This window comes from Petromyzon marinus, chromosome 54 (assembly GCF_048934315.1).
Source record: "Petromyzon marinus isolate PM22_M1 ecotype Great Lakes invasive population chromosome 54, UKy_Petmar_22M1.pri1.0, whole genome shotgun sequence".
NCBI classification, from domain to species: domain Eukaryota; kingdom Metazoa; phylum Chordata; class Hyperoartia; order Petromyzontiformes; family Petromyzontidae; genus Petromyzon; species Petromyzon marinus.
The window spans coordinates 6,068,180-6,089,081 of record NC_133720.1 but is presented as its reverse complement, the minus strand read 5'-3'; the positions used below and the strand labels follow the sequence as shown (position 1 = coordinate 6,089,081).

Genomic DNA, 20,902 nt, shown 5'->3' with positions numbered 1-20,902 from the left:
CTGCACGGCGTCGAGCCATCGATCGGGGATCAAAATCCCCAGCGCGGCGAATCGAGCACGGTCGAATCGACGCTACCCACGATTCGCGGCCGCGACGTTCCACGTGACGTTGGGGGCAGGCTACCCACCGCGGCTTAACACAGACCGGACGACACACAGAGAAGTCACCGCTAACAATACAAACGAGACGGAAGAGAATCGATTCGCGATTGGAATCGAACGAGTGGCGAATCGTTACACCCATACACAAAAAAGACAAAGATCCCCGTATAGCTTTTAACAGGCTGTAGGGGCAAGTGCTGTTAGCGAGCACCTATGAAAAGCCGGAACGGTACACGAGGGGGTGGGTGGCCAGCACCACGCCCGACCGCCTTTGTCTCCCCAGTGGCGATGTTTACTACACACCGCACCAGGTACTCATTTGAGGCTGAGTCGACCTAGGGGAGGCCCCAGGACCGGTTCAGATAATCATCGACTGGTGTTGGCCTTGAGCGGGAATCAAAATCGTGTCGCCGGGATCGTAGCGCAACGCGCTAGACACTACAGCACCGCTTCCCACACGCACACGCGTAGACAACCCACACGTGGAGATACCCACAACAACGCCCGCCATTCGCCACCAAGTGACGGTGACGTCAAAACGGCGCCCGTGCCAGGCCAGGTGCATGTTCGCTGCTGGCACGAGGTCACGGGATAGACCCAGGTGCCATGGATTGACTGAGATGAATGGCAGATGCACAAAGCTGTGCCCCCTACTGTGCCAACACGAAGACAAAGACCCCCCCCCCCCCATATAGCCTGTCACAGACTGTTGGGGCAAGTGCTGTTAGCGAGCAGCACCTATGAAGTTCGGCGCGGCACACGAGGCGGTTGTGTGGCCAACACCACACCCAGCCACCTTTGTCTCCCCAGTGGCGATGTTTACACACCGCACCAGGTACTCATTTGAGGCCGAGTCGACCTAGGGAGAGGGCCCAGGACCGGTTGGGATAATCGTAACACTGTCGGCGTGGGTTGTCGAATCATCCCAAAACCGGGAAGCGATGGCTTGCCCGATGACATCACTTCCGCGTGTTTCCCCGCCCAAAAAAAAACTTTGGGGGGCGGGGCGGAGAGAACGTGGCGCCGGGTGACGTCACTACTGTCAGCACCAACACATTGGGCAGTGTGAAAGGTGAAATACTTGCACACACACACAAACTAAAATCCGTCCGTCCCCCCCAAAAAAAGTATCCCAACTCTTTTGTTTTCTCTCTCGTAACAAGTTGGAGAATGAACGTGCACACGGCACAGCTGATGCGTACAAAGACAAAGATCCCCCAGCCCCCCCTATAGCCTGTAACAGACTGTTGGGGCAAGTGCTGTTAGCGAGTAGCACCTATGCAGGGCGGCATGGCACACGAGGGGGTGGATGGCCAGCATCACGCCCCGCCGCCTTTGTCTCCCCTAGTGACAATGTTTGTACACCGCACCAGGTACTCATTTAAGGCTGAGTCGACCTAGGGGAGGCCCAGGACCAGTTCAGATAATCGTCACTGGCGTTGGCCCGTGAGCGGGAATTGAACCCGGGTGGCCAGGTTCGTAGCGCGGCGCGTTAGCCGCTACACTACCGCTACCTGCACGTATATACGCGTGTGCACGCACAGGTTGCGAATGCCACCTCGCACACACGCACAGTACGGGTACACGTGCCTACGCGCAGCCCCTCTAAGCACACGCGTGTACACCACACACGTACACAAGACACGTACAGGCGCAGCACGTGCACTCAGCTCACGTGTGCACTTACAATGGGCGGCATACGCGGGCAAAAGAAAACAACACGAAACCCGCCATGTTTGCGCCCACTACTACCCGCCTCGTAGAGCCCCGCCTCATGCACGTATTGATGGCGATGGTAGAGTGGCGAGGATGGCGGTGATGGTGATGGCGGTGATGGTGATGGCGGTGATGGCGATGGTGGTGATGGCGATGGTGGTGATGGCGATGGTGGTGATGGCGGTGGTGGCAGTGGTGGTGAGGATGGTGGTGGTGAGGATGGTGGTAGTGAGGATGATGAGAATGGTGATGGTGGTAGTGAGGAAGATGAGAATGGTGATGGTAAAGATGGCAGTGGTGAGGATGGTGGTGGTGAGGATCATGAGAATGGTGATTGTGAAGATGGTAGTGTTGAGGATGGTGGTGAGGATTGTGGTGGTGCGGATGGTGAAGACGGTAGCAGCGAGGATGCCGAGAATGGTGATGGTGAGGATGGTGAGAATGGTGGCGATGGTGAAAATGATGGTGATGAAGATGATGAGGATGGCAGTGGCGAGGATGGTGGTGGTGAGTGAACGGCCGGGTGAGGAAGGTGAACACACTCACTCGGGGTCGAATCCGTCCACGTGTAGGATCCTCATCTGTTTTACGATGGTGCTCTTGCCTGACTCGCCCGCCCCTTCGGGAGACAAACAAACACGCGCACAAAGAAGGTGTCACGGTCTGGGCAGGATGATGAGGATGATGAGGATGAGGAGGAGAGGCGAAGAGATGAGGAGAGAGGTGGAGACACATCAGGATGATGAGGAGGAAGATGAGGCAGGGAAGGACAGGAGGCTGAAGAGGAAGAGATACGATAATGCGATGATGACAAGGTAGATGAGGAATAATAGAGGAGGAATAAAGAATGTGATGAGAGCATAAAGAGGGGAGAGCACTGAGGAGAGACGGAAGAGAGGAGGATGAGAAGGGGCAAGTGGGGAGGAAGAGGAGCTCGAGGAAGAGGAGGAGAGTGGGAGGGATAGCGAGCGGCGAGGAAGAAGAAGAGGCTGCGAGGAGCCATAGGGAAAGGCGATGAGGAGTAAGGGAGGAGGTAAAATAAGTTGAAGAGGGGATCACCATAAGGAGGAGAAGGAAGAAGCTAGGAAGAGGGTGGCATAGGAGGGCGATGAGGAAGAGGAGAGGACGACGAGAGGAGGAGGACGGGAAAGGAAGAGGGGATGCGAGTGGGGGTAGGAAAGAGAGGAGGAAGAGATGGCCGGGAGAGGAAGTGGCAAGGAGGGGAAGACGATAGGGGATGGGTGGGGGTGCGTGTGGGCAAGAGGAGCAAGGAGGGGATGGATGGGCAACGAGGTAGATGAGATGAGAAGAGGAGAGAAAGACGAGGAGACCAGGCCTCTGTCTCCTAGGCTTGTGGGAAGTCGGGGAGTGTGTGTGCGGTGTGTGTGTGGAGTGTGTGGTGTGTGTGCAGCAGGATGGCTGTTGTTTGTGTGTACGAGTGTTGTACGGGTGTCTGTTTATGGGTGGTGTGTGTGTATCTGCGTGTGTCTGTTTTGTGTGTGTGTGTTGTGTTGATACTGTAATGGGTGTTGTACGGGTGCCCTAATTGTGTCGGCGTCCGTGTATGAGTGAGCGTTGGTTCTCCAACTGTATGGGTGTTTGTTGGACGAGTGTTGTGTTAATATTGTGTGTGTGTGCGTGTTTGTGTGCGTGTGTGCAGTGTGGGTGTGAGCAGTGCGGGTGTGTGTAGTGTGGGTGTATATGTGTGCAGTGTGGGTGTGTGCAGTGTGGGTGTGTGAGTGTGCAGTGTGTGCAGTGTGGGTGTGTGCAGTGTGGGTGTGCAGTGTTTGTGTATAGTGTGGGTGTGCAGTGTTTGTGTATAGTGTGGGAGTGTGTGTAGTGTGTGTGTGTGCAGTGTGTGTGTGTGCAGTGTGTGTGTGTGCAGTGTGTGTGTGTGCAGTGTGTGTGTGTGCTGTGTGCGTGTGCAGTGTTTGTTTATAGTGTGGGAGTGTGTGTGTAGTGTGTGTGCAGTGTGTGTGTGTGCAGTGTGTGCAGTGTGTGTGTGCAGTGTGTGTGCAGTGTGTGTGCGTGCAGTGTGTGTGTGTGTGTGCAGTGTGGGTGTGTGTGCAGGGTGTGTGTGCAGGGTGTGTGTGCAGGGTGTGTGTGCAGGGTGTGTGTGCAGGGTGTGTGTGCAGTGTGGGTGTGTGCGTGTGCAGTGTTTGTGTGTAGTGAGTGGTTCATGCGCCTCTGTGTTGTGTAGGCGGCTGTTTCATTCGTGTTGTGTTTCCGAGTGTGATTATCTAGCTGCATGCACGCCTGTTGTGAGTGGGTGGCAGTGTACGGTTGCTGTACGCAGTACTGTACGTGTGTGTGGCGTGTATGCCAGTGCGTGTTGTGTACATTGTGTGTGTGTTGCACGGTCGGGCGTTTGTGTGTGTTGTATGCGAGTGTACACGCATCGTATGTGTACGTGTGCATAGGTGGCATACGCCTTGTGTGTCAATCGCACTGTGGATGGATGATGTGGGGGATTCCGTGGCTGCGGTCGTTGCGAGTGTCGTGTGTGGCGGTGGTGGTGGTGTCTCGTGAGGTTGTCTAGGTGTAGTGATGTCAGTGTTGTGCGCCTGTGTGTGTGTGTTGTAAGCGCTTGTGCTGGTGTACGATTTTAGTGTCGTGGTTGGTGCTGTGGCGTGAGTTTGGTGCTGCGAGTGTTGTGCCGGTTTGTATTGTGTGAGTGTTGTGGCCGTACCCGGGTTTGCACTGTATGAGTGTTGTGGCTGTACCGGTTTGTACTGTGTGAGTGTTGTGGCTGTACCGGTTTGTACTGTGTGAGTGTTGTGGCTGTACCGGTTTGTACTGTGTGAGTGTTGTGGCTGTACCGGTTTGTACTGTGTGAGTGTTGTGGCTGTGTCGGTTTGTACTGTGTGAGTGGTGTGGCTGTACCGGTTTGTACTGTGTGGGTGTTGTGGCTGTGTCGGTTTGTACTGTGTGAGTGTTGTGGCTGTCCCGGTTTGTACCGTGTGGGTGTTGTGGCTGTGTCGGTTTGTACTGTGTGAGTGGTGTGGCAGTGCCGATTTGTACTGTGTGAGTGTTGTGGCTATACCGGTTTGTACTGTGTGAGTGTTGTGGCTGTCCCGGTTTGTACCGTGTGGGTGTTGTGGCTGTGTCGGTTTGTACTGTGTGAGTGGTGTGGCAGTGCCGATTTGTACTGTGTGAGTGTTGTGGCTATACCGGTTTGTACTGTGTGAGTGTTGTGGCCGTGACGGTTTGTACTGTGTGAGTGTTGTGGCCGTGACGGTTTGTACTGTGTGAGTGTTGTGGCCGTGACGGTTTGTACTGTGTGAGTGTTGTGGCTGTGACGGTTTGTACTGTGTGAGTGTTGTGGCCGTCCCAGTTTGTACTGTGTGAGTGTTGTGGCCGTCCCGGTTTGTACTGTGTGAGTGTTGTGGCCGTGCCTATGTGTACTGTGTGAGTGTTGTGTCTGTGCCGGTTTGTACTGTGCGAGTGTGGTGGCTCGTGCCGGTTTGTACTGTGTGAGTGTTGTGGCTGTCCCGGTTTGTACTGTGTGAGTGTTGTGGCTGTCCCGGTTTGTACTGTGTGAGTGTTGTGGCTGTCCCGGTTTGTACTGTGTGAGTGTTGTGTCTGTGACGGTTTGTACTGTGTGAGTGGTGTGGCCGTCCCGGTTTGTACTGTGTGAGTGTTGTGGCCGTGCCAGTTTGGACTGTGTGAGTGTTGTGGCTGTGACGGTTTGTACTGTGTGGGTGTTGTGTCTGTGACGGTTTGTACTGTGTGGGTGTTGTGGCTGTACCGGTTTATACTGTGTGAGTGTTGTGGCCGTGACGGTTTGCACTGTGTGAGTGTTGTGGCAGTGCCGGTCTGGACTGTGCAAGTGTTGTGGCCGTGCCGGTTTGTACTGTGTAAGTGTTGTGGCTGTGTCGGTTTGTACTGTGTGAGTGTTGTGTCTGTGACGGTTTGTACTGTGTGGGTGTTGTGGCTGTCTCGATTTGTACTGTGTGAGTGTTGTGGCTGTACTGGTTTGTACTGTGTGAGTGTTGTGGCTGTGACGGTTTGTACTGTGTGAGTGTTGTGGCTGTTCTGGTTTGTACTGTGTGAGTGTTGTGGCCGTGCCGGTTTGTACTGTGTGAGTGTTGTGGCTGTCCCGGTTTGTACTGTGTGAGTGTTGTGTCCGTAACGGTTTGTACTGAGTGTTGTGGCTGTCCCGGTTTGTACTGTGTGAGTGTTGTGTCCGTGACGGTTTGTACTGTGTGAGTGTTGTGGCTGTCCCGGTTTGTACTGGGTGAGTGTTGTGGCTGTCCCGGTTTGTACTGTATGAGTGTTGTGGCCGTACCGATTTGTACTGTGTGAGTGTTGTGGCCGTGACGGTTTGTACTGTGTGGGTGTTGTGTCTGTGACGGTTTGTACTGTGTGAGTGTTGTGGTCGTGCCGGTTTGTACTGTGTGAGTGTTGTCGCCGTCTCGATCTGTACTTTGTGAGTGTTGTGGCTGTCCCGGTTTGTACTGTGTGAGTGTTGTGGCCGTGACGGTTTGTACTGTGTGGGTGTTGTGTCTGTGACGGTTTGTACTGTGTGAGTGTTGTGGCTGTGACGATTTGTACTGTGTGGGTGTTGTGGCTGTGACGGTTTGTACTGTGTGGGTGTTGTGGCTGTGACGGTTTGTACTGTGTGAGTGTTGTGGCTGTACCGGTTTGTACTGTGTGAGTGTTGTGGTCGTGCCGGTTTGTACTGTGTGAGTGTTGTGGCTGTCCCGGTTTGTACTGTGTGAGTGTTGTGGCTGTGTCGGTTTGTACTGTGTGAGTGTTGTGGCTGTGTCGGTTTGTACTGTGTGAGTGTTGTGGCTATCCCGGTTTGTACTGTGTGAGTGTTGTGGCTGTGACGATTTGTACTGTGTGGGTGTTGTGTCTGTGACGGTTTGTACTGTGTGGGTGTTGTGTCTGTGATGGTTTGTACTGTGTGAGTGTTGTGTCTGTGACGGTTTGTACTGTGTGGGTGTTGTGGCTGTGACGGTTTGTACTGTGTGGGTGTTGTGTCTGTGATGGTTTGTACTGTGTGAGTGTTGTGGTCGTGCCGGTTTGTACTGTGTGAGTGTTGTGGCTGTCCCGGTTTGTACTGTGTGAGTGTTGTGGCTGTGACGGTTTGTACTGTGTGAGTGTTGTGTCTGTGACGGTTTGTACTGTGTGAGTGTTGTGGCTGTGTCGGTTTGTACTGTGTGAGTGTTGTGGCTGTGTCGGTTTGTACTGTGTGAGTGTTGTGGCTGTGTCGGTTTGTACTGTGTGAGTGTTGTGGCTGTGACGGTTTGTACTGTGTGAGTGTTGTGGCGGTGACGGTTTGTACTGTGTGAGTGTTGTGGCTGTGACGGTTTGTACTGTGTGGGTGTTGTGTCTGTGACGGTTTGTACTGTGTGGGTGTTGTGGCTGTGACGGTTTGTACTGTGTGGGTGTTGTGTCTGTGATGGTTTGTACTGTGTGAGTGTTGTGGTCGTGCCGGTTTGTAGTGTGAGTGTTGTGGCTGTCCCAGTTTGTACTGTGTGAGTGTTGTGGCTATGTCGGTTTGTACTGTGTGAGTGTTGTGGCTATCCCGGTTTGTACTGTGAGTGTTGTGGCTGTCCCGGTTTGTACTGTGTGGGTGTTGTGGCTGTCCCGGTTTGTACTGTGTGGGTGTTGTGGCCGTGACGGTTTGTACTGTGTGGGTGTTGTGGCTGTACCGGTTTGTACTGTGTGGGTGTTGTGGCTGTCCCTGTTTGTACTGTGTGGGTGTTGTGGCTGTCCCGGTTTCTACTGTGTTGTGCTGCGGACCCAGTGTGTGCTGCCGCTGGTGTCTGGTGTGGTTTTGTGTTGCGGGTCGTTTCCACCTTAAATCAACTGCGATGTTGATGCGAGGGCGTTGTGCTGCTGGTTGTTGTTATGTTTGCGTGTGCCGGTGAACCTGGCCACCCGGGTTCGAATCCCGCTCACCGCACAACACCGGTGACGATTACCGGAACCCGTCCTGGACCTGCGCTAGGTCGACTCAGCCTCAAATGGGTACTTGGTGCGGTGTGAAAAAAATCGCGACTGGGAAGACAAAGGCGGCCGGGCGTGGTGCTGTCCACCCCACCCCCTCGCTAAACAGCACTTGTCCCAACAGTCTGTTAAAGGCTACACGGGGGAGCTTTGTGTGCCGGTGTGAGTGTTCAGCCATTCCGTGTGTACTGCTTCTGTGTTCCATTTGGTGTGTGCTGCTGTTGCTGCTGCTGCTGTGTAAACAGTGGGTGCAAAGGCGTTGCGTACTGTGGCACGCAAGTGAAGTGTGCTGTCGACGTGTACTGCTGGTTTGTTTGCTACTGCCGTGTACTGTGGGTGTGTACAGATAGTACTGCTTTGTATTACACTAGAGTACTGTTGTGTAGTTAACGCACCACAGCCCTGTGTATACACACTAATGTTGGTATACAGCGTGTACACTGATGCTAGTATAGTACTACTCTAGCGATATGTACTGCTCGTACTGCTGTGTACTGTGTATTGGATTTATACTTCTGATATACTATTGCGGCGTTCTACTGATGCGAACTTTGAGTACCGTGTACTAACACTGTTGTGCATTACCCTATACCGCTCGTACACGCCCGAGTGTGTGCTGCTGTTATACCAGTCGTGTGTACGTCTCCAGCCTATGGATTATTGCTACCGCTAGTATACTAGTGCATTTCTACTACTTTTCTGTACTGCCAGTGTACAAGTTTAAGTTCTGCGTTCTGCTAGAATATTAGTACTGTGTGCCATGTACTGACAGTTTAGTAGTGCGCGATCCTACTATTCCTGTGAACTGAGATTATACTAGTGCTGTGCAGTCCTGCTACCATACTACTGCTACAAGCGTGCCCCTAATATACCAACTAGTGCTGTGTACTACTACTGTGTATACTACTGGTAAACGAATGCTGTGCACTGCTTGTATACTAGTATTATGTAGTGATGTGTACTGCCAGTGTAGTAGTAATTGTACTGTGTACTGCATGTGTATTAGTGGTGTGTACTGCTGCTACACTAGTGATTACTACGTCTGTTCTGTGTGTACTGTCAGCTCACTAGTGTTGTATACTAACAGTACACTGCTGTGTACTGTTAGTATAAATACGACTATGTACTGCTGTGTACTGTTAGTATAATACGACTAAGCTACTGCTGGTACATTTGCAGTGAATACTGCCACTGCACTGCTAGCATACTACTACTGTGTATTGTCAGTATAACTGTATGTACTGCTGCTAAACTACTACTTTGTACTATCGGTAACATCACTGCTGAGTAATCCAAGTATAATACCGTACGACTATGATAGTGTACAATACTGTGTACCATTGTACACTTGAAGTGAATACTGCCACTGCAGGACTATACCACTCCTGTATACTGCCGGTACACCACTGTGTACTGTCAGTATAGTAGTACTACTATGCACTGTACTATGTACTGCTAGTACAATATTACCAGGTACAGCAAGTACCAGTGTACTTAAATAATAACCACTGCCACTACACCACTAACATGTAATGCCAGTACACCACCACTGTACTGCCAGTACACCACCACTGTGTACTGACAGTACACCACCACTGTGTACTGACAGTACACCACCACTGCGTACTGACAGTACACCACCACTGCGTACTGACAGTACACCACCACTGTGTATTGACAGTACACCACCACTGTGTACTGTCAGTACACCACCACTGTACTGCCAGTATACCACCACTGTGTACTGTCAGTACACCATCACTGTGTACTGACAGTACACCACCACTGTGTACTGACAGTACACCACCACTGTGTACTGTCAGTACACCACCACTGTACTGCCAGTACACCACCACTGTGTACTGCCAGTACACCATCACTGTGTACTGTCAGTACACCACCACTGTACTGCTAGTACACCAACACTGTGTACTGTCAGTACACCACCACTATACTGACTGTACACCACCACTGTGTACTGACAGCACACCACCACTGTGTACTGACAGTACACAATCACTGTGTACTGTCAGTACACCATCACTGTGTAATGTCAGTACACCACCACTGTGTTTTGACAGTACACCACTACTGTGTACTGTCCGTGCACCACCACTGTGTACTGATAGTACACCACCACTGTACTGACAGTACACCACCACTGTGTACGGACAGTACACCATCACTGTGTACTGACAGTACACCATCACTTTGTATTGACAGTACACCACCACTGTGTACTGACAGTATAACTACTACCAGGTACTGCCAGTAATACTATAAGCGAATAATTACTACTACCACCACCATCATACTACTGTACTGCGTGTTGGCTAGTACTGTACCAGCACACAGTACAGCCGTGCAGTCCATGTGTACTGTCGTGTACTGCCCCTCCCCCGCGAGGTGGTGGTGGCGAGTGGCCCGGGGTGGTGGTTGTGGTGGTGGTTGTGGTAGTGGTGGTGGGGGTTGTGGTAGTGGTGGTTGTGATAGTGGTGGTGGTTGTGGTGGGGGTTGTAGTAGTGGTGGTGGTAGTGGGGGTTGTGGTAGTGGTGGTGGCGGTGGGGGTTGTGGTAGTGGTGGTAGTGGTGGTGGTTGTGGGGGTTGTGATAGTGGTGGTGGGGGTTGTGGTAGTGGTGGTGGGGGTTGTGGTAGTGGTGGTGGTTGTGGGGATGGTGATAGTGGTGGTGGGGGTTGTGGTAGTGGGGGTTGTGGTAGTGGGGGTTGTTGTGGTAGTGGTAGTGGGGATGGTGATAGTGGTAGTGGGGGTTGTGGTAATGGTGGTGGGGGTTGTGGTAGTGGTGGTGGGGGTTGTGGTAGTGGTGGTGGGGGTTGTGGTAGTGGTGGGGGTTGTGATAGTGGTGGTGGGGGTTGTGGTAGTGGTGGTGGCGGCCTCACCCAGCAAGAGGAGGCGATGCGTGGCGCGGTACTGCTGCTTCTCCCGCGCGAGCTGTCTCTCGATTTTCTTGTTGGCCTCCCTCTGCGCCTTCTCGTCAGTCCGCTGATCTTCGGTCTTGCTGTCGAAGCAGCCCATGGCGGCAATTTTCTCCTTCTCCTCCCTCCCTCCCTCCTCGTCGCCCTCCTCCTCCTCCTCCCCCGGCCTGGCCCGGCCCGCGGGGCGCGACCGTTATGCGAGACGGCGGCGGCGGCGGTGGCAGCGGCGGTGGTGGTGGTGGCGACGGTAGCGTGAGGAGGTTGTGAGGGGGTTAGCCGCGCGGACGGTTCTGGTTGGGGGGCGGTGTGGTGATGGTGGGGGTTGGTGGTGGTGGCGGGAAGGGGAGAGACAAACACGGCCGCGGGGAAAGAGAGAAAAAAATCCCGCGCCCGCGCGAGACTCTCCCTCACGCGACGACGATTGCGGTTTGACGGTAATTGGGTTTGTGAGGTTGGTTGGTAGTGGAGGGGGGGGGTGTTAATTAATCGGGCTAATTGCGGTGATGTTATAATTAATTTTTTCTCTCTCTCTCTCGCTCTCTTGCGAGGGGGAGGCGGGAGCCGCGAGCCCCCGGCGCGCCACTTTTATATAGAGGGGGAGGGGCCCCGCCCACCGCGCGAGCTCCGCCCCACTCGCGGATAAAGCCACGCCCCGCTCGCAGCCAAGCCCCGCCCTCCCCCACCCCACCCTTCCCTCTCTCCACCCTCCCCTCTCCCATCGCTTAGCCAGGGGCACGTGCCACCAGCAGCAACTGGACGCGGGGTGAGGGGGGCGATTGTGAGAGAGGGCGGGGTCAGAGATGAGAGAAGGCGGGGCGATGGTAAAAGTAGGGGCGGGGCGACAGTGAATGAGGCGGGGCGACGGTGAAATAGGGCGTGGCACAAGCGCAAAACCCTTGCGCGCGAGGCATGCTGGGAGGGCGGCACCGAGGGGGGGGGGTCGTTTCTCGCCCATCTCCCGCCCACTCGATTCGATTAATTTTACAACTCGATTCAATAATTGATTTCTCCACATTCACATTGAGACGAATATACTGCAATTGGATACGAGAGTAACGAATCGAACGTAATCGATGTTAAGCGCACAAGTCAATTAAATTGAATCGTGGTGGGTGGGAGCTTAATAATCGATATGAATATTGGAATAGATTTTCTCTTTTTGATGTAATCGATTAATCGGTGGAAGAGGCGTGGCCACGGTGGAGGAAGAAGCATCACGTGAGCAGCGACGTCAGACCCGGGCAAATGAAGCCCCGCCCTCACCGGCTGGATGGACCACGTGACATCTGGCGTCAGCATGTAGCCCCCGCCCTGGTGCTATTTTTAGATATACATCCGGGTGAGTGGCAGGTCGAGCACGTGACTCACATAGAGGCGGGTCCCCTCACTTGGGTTTCTTAGGGTTCAACAGATTCGTGGCTACGTAGCCCAAACATCAACAAAACATCACCATCACACCAACATAATCAACACAACAGCACCATCACACCAACATCATCAACACAACAGCACCATCACACCAACATCATCAACACAACAGCACCATCACACCAACATCATCAACACAACATCACCATCACACCAACATCATCAACAAAACATCACCATCACATCAACATAATCAACACAACAGCACCATCACATCAACATCATCAACACAACAGCACCATCACACCAACATCATCAACACAACATCACCATCACACCAACATCATCAACACAACAGCACCATCACACCAACATCATCAACACAACAGCACCATCACATCAACATCATCAACACAACAGCACCAGCACACCAACATCATCAACACAACAGCACCATCACACCAACATCATCAACACAACATCACCATCACACCAACATCATCAACACAACAGCACCATCACACCAACATCATCAACACAACAGCACCAGCACACCAACATCATCGACACAACAGCACCATCACACCAACATCATCAACACAACATCACCATCACACCAACATCATCAACACAACAGCACCATCACACCAACATCATCAACACATCACCATCACACCAACATCAACACAACATCACCATCACACCAACATCATCAACACAACAGCACCATCACACCAACATCATCAACACAACAGCACCGTCACACCAACATCATCAACACAACAGCACCGTCACACCAACATCATCAACACAACAGCACCATCACACCAACATCAACACAACAGCACCATAACACCAACATCAACACAACAGCACCGTCACACCAACATCATCAACACAACAGCACCATCACACCAGCATCATCAACACAACAGCACCATCACACCAACATCATCAACACAACAGCACCATCACACCAACATCATCAACACAACAGCACCATCACACCAACATCATCAACACAACAGCACCATCACACCAGCATCATCAACACAACAGCACCATCACACCAACATCATCAACACAACAGCACCATCACACCAACATCATCAACACAACAGCACCGTCACACCAACATCAACACAACATCACCATCACACCAACATCATAATCACAACAGCACCATCACACCAACACTAACATTATCAACACTAACATCATCAGCACTAACATCGCATCAACACCAGCGTCACAATCAGCACTAACATCATCAGATCAACATCAACACTAACATCATCAGATCAACATCAACACTAACATCATCAACAATATCAACAATAACAGCAAACATCAACACTAACATCACATCAGCAATAACATCATCAACAATATAATCAACAATAACATCTTCACATCAGCACTAACATCAACACAAGCGTCACAACACTATCATATAAACACTAACACCGCCCCATCAACACTAACATCACATCAGTACGAACATGAAACACATCAACACTAACATCAACATATTACATGCAGCACCAACATCGCATCTCCGTAAACATCACCACCAACACCACATCACCATCATTGTCAACTTGAACACCATCACATCATCAACACTGATATCACAGCAGCACACAACGCTGACATCACCACCAGCATCACCACAGCAGCAGTTAACACCGTCAATAAATCGGGCACCAAACATCATCCCATGAGGGTGGCCGGGTGACCTCAGAGGGCCCGGTTATAGTCTGTTTATTGTCTCAGCGAGTTGATGCTCTTAGCCTCGCGGTCACCAACGACTTACACAGAGATCCACTGAAGTCCCGTAGATGAAGACAACCAGAGCTCTTGACTAAAACCTGCTTACCAAGTGTAGCGAGTTGAAGCTCTTAGCCTCGCGGTCACCAACGACTTACACAGAGATCCATTGAAGTCCCGTAGATGAAGACAACCAGAGCTCTTGACTAAAACCTGCTTACCAAGTGTAGCGAGTTGAAGCTCTTAGCCTCGCGGTCACCAACGACTTACACAGAGATCCACTGACGTTCATTGAGACAACCAGAGCTCTTGACTAAAACCTGCTTACCAAGTGTAGAGAGTTGATGATCTCAGGCTCGCGGTCACCAACGACTTACACAGAGATTCACTGAAGTCCCGTAGATGAAGACAACCAGAGCTCTTGATTAAAACCTTCTTACCAAGTGTACGAGTTGATGCTCTCAGCCTCGGGGTCACCAACGACTTACACAGAGATCCACTGACGTTCATTTAGACAACCAGAGCTCTTGATTAAAACCTGGTTACCAAGTGTAGCGAGTTGATGATCTCAGCCTAGGGGTCACCAACGACTTACACAGAGATCCGCTGAAGTACCGTAGATGAAGACAACCAGAGTTCTTGATTAAAACCTGCTTACCAAGTGTAGCGAGTTGATGCTCTCAGCCTCGGGGTCACCAACGACTTACACAGAGATCCACTGATGTTCATTGAGACAACCACCACAACTGTCATTAGAACCGGGTTCTCTAAAACTATTAAACTAAACTATATTTTTTTTATTCACCAGGTAAGGCCCTACTGAGCTATTCAGCTTTTTCAGAGGCGACCTGGTGATATCACAAACGAAAGCTCAACGAAGTGGCTTATCACGTGGACATTCATAGCAGACAATTACATGTAGACTCCCCCCCCCTCCCCCGCCACATTTGTGATTAATACCGGGTTCTCTAAAACTATTAAACTAAAATATTGTTTTTATTTCACAAGGAGAGGCCCCACTGAGCCACAAACGATAGCTCGACGAAGTGGCTCATCATCGTCGTGGAAATTGATAGCAGCCAAACACTCCAAACGTGGAGGGAAAAACCGGAGGACCAGGAGAAAAAAAAAACATACGCGACAATGGGAAGAGAGAGAGACGCAAACTCCAAATATACAGCTGGCGTCAGGGTAAGGATCGAGCCTCCAAGACCTCCTATAGACCAGGCGAGGTAGTTAACATCTCGTCACTTGTGATTAAAACGGGGTTCTCAAATGTCGCGAGTTGATGGTCACCGAAGACTCTTCTTCTACTTCCACGCGTTTGGCCTCACTCACGTGGGGCTGTCCGCTGTCCTTGCCAACCTTCTCCACACTGCCCTCTCTTCCCGCTCCTCGGCCCACCACGGTCCGATCGCACCGCATCGCCCCCCACCCCCCACCTTTTCTTCTGCCTTACTCTTGATCTCTTTCCTTCCAACTTGCAGCATTTGCCACCTTCTGACAATACTTTTCCTGCTGTCTCTCCGCATGATCGAACCACACCAGAGCCTTTCTTCATCTTCTCTGTGATTCCTACTACCTTGAGTCGTCTTCTCACTTCTTCATTTCTCACCACTGTGTCCTTCCTTGTTAAACCCAACATCCAACGCAACATCCTCATCTCTGTGACTGCCGTAGCTTGGTCTTCCCTCTTTCTGTGCCCCAGCACTCGGCCCCATACAACAGCACTGGCCTCACCACCGTCTTGTAATATACACTACACTATACACTACTATACACTACACTACTATACACTACACTATACACTACACTATACGCTACTATACACTATACACTGCACTATACACTACACTATACACTACACTATACACTACTATACACTACACTATACACTGCTATACACTACACTATACACTACTATACACTACACTATACACTACTATACACTACACTATACACTACACTATACACTACACTATACGCTACACACTACACTATAAACTACACTATACACTACTATACACTACACTATACACTACACACTACACTATACACTACACTATACGCTACACACTACACTATAAACTACACTATACACTACACTATACACTACACTATACACTACACTATACACGACTATACATTACACTATACACTACACTATACACTACTATACACTACACTATACACCAAACTATACACTACTATACACTACACTATACACCACACTATACACTACTATACACTACACTATACACTACTATACACTACACTATACACTACACTATACACTACTATACACTACAATACACTACACTATACACTACTATACACTACTATACACTACACTATACACTACACACTACACTATACACTACACTATACGCTACACACTACACTATAAACTACACTATACACTACTATACACTACACTATACACTACACTATACACTAGTATACACTACACTATACACTACTATACACTACACTATACACTAGACTATACACCAAACTATGCACTACTATACACTACACTATACACCACACTATACACTACACTATACACTACTATACACTACACTATACACTACACTATACACTACTATACACTACAATACACTACACTATACACTACTATACACTACACACTTTTCCCTTCAACCAAACTGGGACCCTCTTTTTGCACACCACACCAGTCATAAAAAATATTTAAAAAAATATTTTTAAACATTCTTTTTTCTATGTTATGTTTCGGCTTGTGTCTAATTGTCCACGCTCAACTGACGTTGGCTGTAATTGGCCCACGGTCCCCTTACGTTGTGGCAAGCTTCGGGGCCACTTCCTGGAGTCGTGGAGTTCTTCCATTACTACAGTACATTTCATTAAAGCGTGTTTTTTTTTAAAAAGTATTTTAAATATTACTTATTTTCTTCCGGCCACGCAAAGATTGGTCGTACGCTCACAATTCGTTTCCTTTTCCAGCTGAGGCAGGGCGGGCGGGCGGGGAATGGTGCTGCCCCCTGGTGCCAACGAGACGTTGTCGGTGGCGTGGAACGAATTCCGATGTCACGGAGCACCCGCGACATCGACTTACGAACGTCCGCACTTACGCACGAGTTTCCGTAACATATTTAATTATTAACCATCCGAGTTGCGAACCGAACCGCGGAACTCTTCACCAAAACAGAAACCTTTTGCATGTTCACCACAAGCACCGTGTGTGGTTAATGCAGATACGATTCCTTGCAAAAGGACTCTGTTTGGTGTTTTAACATCTTAACACAACTGTTTCATTGCCAGAAAGGGTAAAACCTGTTATTAAATATGTTCTATAGTGGCAAGAAAGGTCCCGTAATTTTTTTTAATGAATCGGAATTAGAATCTGTATTTATACTGGAGGTAATCCGATGAGCTGAGGCTCTTTTCACAGATGTCCGTTGAATTACCTCGGACGCTACACTTTCAAGAGAGTCCTGCGTTGTGTGTGAGTGTTGTATTGAGAGTGGTCATGAATATGGTACGTAAGTGTGGGTCTGGGCGACGCAAATCAGGTGAGCGGTATTCATTACGTGATTGGAAACGAGTTCGTTGAGAACTGCGTTGTTCGTGTTTAGGTTTGGTGGCCTTTCCCCCGCACCTCCGACCAGCACGGTTGGCTACGTACGGCGCGAAAGAAGTTCAACAGACGCACCGCATGAAACCGGAGCACCCGGGGAAAACCCGGCGCGTGCGAGGGGGCAACACTCAATCCCTGTAACAGCAGGCACAGAGAGCAGCGCTCCCCGTAGCCAGCCGACACATTTGATCCGGAGGCTCGCGGTACAGACCATGGGCGCAGGCGACACTTCCACACGCGGGGTTCCCGAAACACAGGCCATGCCACAGCGCAGCGACCATGGAAGCGTTACCTCCTGCGGCGAAGAAGGCGAGAGTAGCGACTCCGTTGTTCATTTGCAACACGACGAGTGTGTGCATCCACGTGACAAGCAAGCAGCAGCAGCAGCGTCAGCATGCAAGATCGCAGACAGTGGCATGATAAGTAGCATCGTTGACACCAATTATAATCGAAATGAATACGTAAAAAGTTTTGTTTAGTAATATAATTGGTCTGCAATAAGGTAGGGCACTAATCAGGGGTTGACAGGTATGAAGACATCAGCCAGTGTGAGGGTGCCCCCACAAATAATCTTAAACCGTTGGGGGTTTGACAGCAGCACGATGATGATGGGGGGAGGGGGGGGTGTCACGTGTTGTGTTTTGTGTCGTGAGGCGCGTGTCAGGGCCCCACTAAAGGCCACCAGGGACCGTCAGTGGCCCGCGAGCCTTGCAATGAAAAACGCGGAGGGGGGGGGGGGTTACACTCTCGACTATTGTACGTAAATATATATTTTGTATTTTAGCAGGTAAGGTCCCACCGAGCTATGTAGCTCGTTTTCATGGGAAGAGAATGAGAGACGCAAATTCGACCTGGCCATCACAAATGATAGCTCAACGAAGTGGAAATGTACAGCAGCCAAATACTTTAAACGAATGACGTTGATTCTAAATGTGGAGAGAAAAAACGGAGGGTCGGGAGAAATATCCACGCGACAATGGGAAGAGCGAGAGACACGCAAACTCCAATTATACAGCAGGCGTCAGGGTTCAAATCGAACCCACGACCTCCTGTATACCAAGCGAGGTAGTTAACCTATCCTAGGCATCGTGATGATGATGAGAGAGAGAGGAACGCAAACTCCAAATATACAGCAGGCGTCAGGGTTGAAATCGAACCCACGCAATTACAAACGGCCTGATAATGCCGGTTGTAATTACTCGCGAAACGTCGTACTCAGATTTTAAATGTTGTGGATTCACTCTTCAAACACACCGGTGGGCTAATTGGCGTTTTGTTAAAGTGACACATTTCTGACTGATTGGCCGTGTCGGGTGGTGGAGGGTTGCGACACATTTATACTTACGCGATCTAACCCAAAAACCTTTACTAATTGGCTGTGTCGGGTGGTGGTCGGTTTAACGACACACATTTATACATTTACGCGATCTAATTAAAAAAAACCTCGATTATGGATCACTCCGTTCCCGTAACGAAGCTTGCTCCGGTATGGTAGGCATGGGCCACTAGAGGGCGCCCACCGCTCACCGATGCGACAGTTCAGACAGGCGTGCAGCAAAGGGCTGCCCACTTCATCATCATCACCACCAACAGCAACAGCAGCCGTGCTCGATCCACTGCTGGATGAAGGCCTCCCTCCTCCACAGCCGCTGGCGGCCCATCACCTCTCGCGGGCCTGGAACGCAACAAATCGCCCAGAGGATCGAGACGTCGCGTAAGTCGAGACGGTGGTGAGATGTTAACTACCATCGCCAGGTATACAGGAGGTCGTGGGTTCGATCCCAACTCCCCCCCCCCCCTGACATCTGTTGAATATTTGGAGTTTGCGATGTTTCTCTGTCTCCCCGTGGTGGTCGCGTGGATTTGTCTCCGGGTCCTCTGGGGTTTTTTGAATTTCCCCTCCACATTCACTCACGAACGTCACGCATTTGTCGAGTATCTGTCTCCTGCTGTAAATGTCCACACGGCGACGCTGATGATGATGAGCCGCTTCCTTGAGGTGTCATTTGTGATATCGCTTCTGAAAAAGAGAGACGCACAGCTCTGAGGGCCCTGACCTGGTACAATAAAATAAAAAGTTTAGTTTAATAGTTTTAGAGAACCCGGTTTTAATCACGACCGTTGGGGGGGGGGGGGGATCCCAATTTAATTATTTGGCTGCTAAAAACGTCCACGTGTTAAGCCATCATTTTCGATATCGCCAGCTCGCTTCTGCAATCAGAGCTACAAAGGCTCAGCGGGGCCTTACCTGGTAAGGTAACAAAACAAAGTTGTTCAATATCTCCCTGTCGCCGCATCCGTTCCTGTCCTTGGCTGCCGGGTGCGAGCCCACCACGCGTCTTCCCTGAGCCAGGGGAATCCTCTGGCTGCCGGCGCCGTTGCAAGTCTCGACCCATCCGGCCCCCAATCCACCTCCCTCGCAGTTCCATTTGCCGCATGCAGCAAGCCGACGGGCAGCTGGCGCTGATGAAGAGGCGACTGGGCAAGACCCCCCTCGTCCGATCTCGACCAACCCGACGACGTCACTGCCCGCTCCACTCCCATCGGTTCACCACCTGCGTGGAGCAAGCTCCCGAGGTTGACAAATTGTTGTTGTTTTTCCACTGCAGGAGCCAAGCCGTGCCCGTGCCGTTGACATCACACGCAATTACGGTAATTGAGTCGAGACATTGCTTAGGTCGAGACGTTGGTTAAAACGTTGCGTAGGGCGAGACGTTGCGTAGGTTGAGACACTGCGTAGGTCGAGACGTTGGTTGAGACATTGCATATATCGAGACGTTGCGTAGATCGAGACATTGCGTAGGTCTCGACGTTGCGTAGGTCGAGACGTTGCGTATGTCGAAACGTTTCTTATATCGAGAAGTTGCGTAGGTCGAGATGTTGCATAGATGAGCGTGGTTGGTTACATACGGTTCCGAAAGAAGTTCAACATACACACATGCATACACACACAGATGGCGTAGCGGCGGAGTTTCCTCACGGCGCGCTGGCTCACGTCACACGCAATGCACGTCACGAGGAGCACGCCGGACAATGTGCACCGACCGATGATGCAACTTGCGCCCGACAAAAAAATAATAATTAAGACGCCAGACTCAGGCGCGGTGCAAGGCCAGCCATAGCACGATTGCGTTCCGGCTCAGCGTGGCAAATAGCCAGTGGAAAACCACCCGTGCCGTGCGGGGCGGGGGCGGGGGGCTGTGCTGGCACGGTTCAGATGTGCCACTGGCAAAGGGGGTATCAGACTCACCTCGCCCCACCTGCACCATCCTAGAATACGCGAGAGAGCAAATCCACTCAGGCAGCAGTCACCCCAACATTCACACGTCACCGCAGAGCTTGCGCCAGGCTAGGTGCACTTTGAATCCACGTGAAGCGTGTAAGCCTCTTGCAGCTGGCAGGAATTCACGGGACAGTCCCAGGTGTCATGAGTTG

The 20,902-nt window shown here is 50.9% G+C and overlaps 1 protein-coding gene across 1 annotated transcript in view; it reads right to left on the bottom strand.

Annotated features, from left to right (window-relative positions):
* The window catches only part of LOC116954227 (guanine nucleotide-binding protein G(s) subunit alpha-like), a 67,470-nt gene extending 56,182 nt beyond the window's left edge, over positions 1-11,288 (bottom strand). The window contains exons 1-2 of the mRNA XM_032974787.2: positions 10,675-11,288; positions 2,365-2,437 (exon numbers count right to left, since the gene is read on the bottom strand). Coding sequence (XP_032830678.2) covers positions 2,365-2,437; positions 10,675-10,810 — 209 coding nt within the window. The 5' untranslated portion in view covers positions 10,811-11,288. The remainder of the gene's footprint in view (positions 1-2,364; positions 2,438-10,674) is intronic.
* Positions 11,289-20,902: the final 9,614 nt, after the last annotated feature.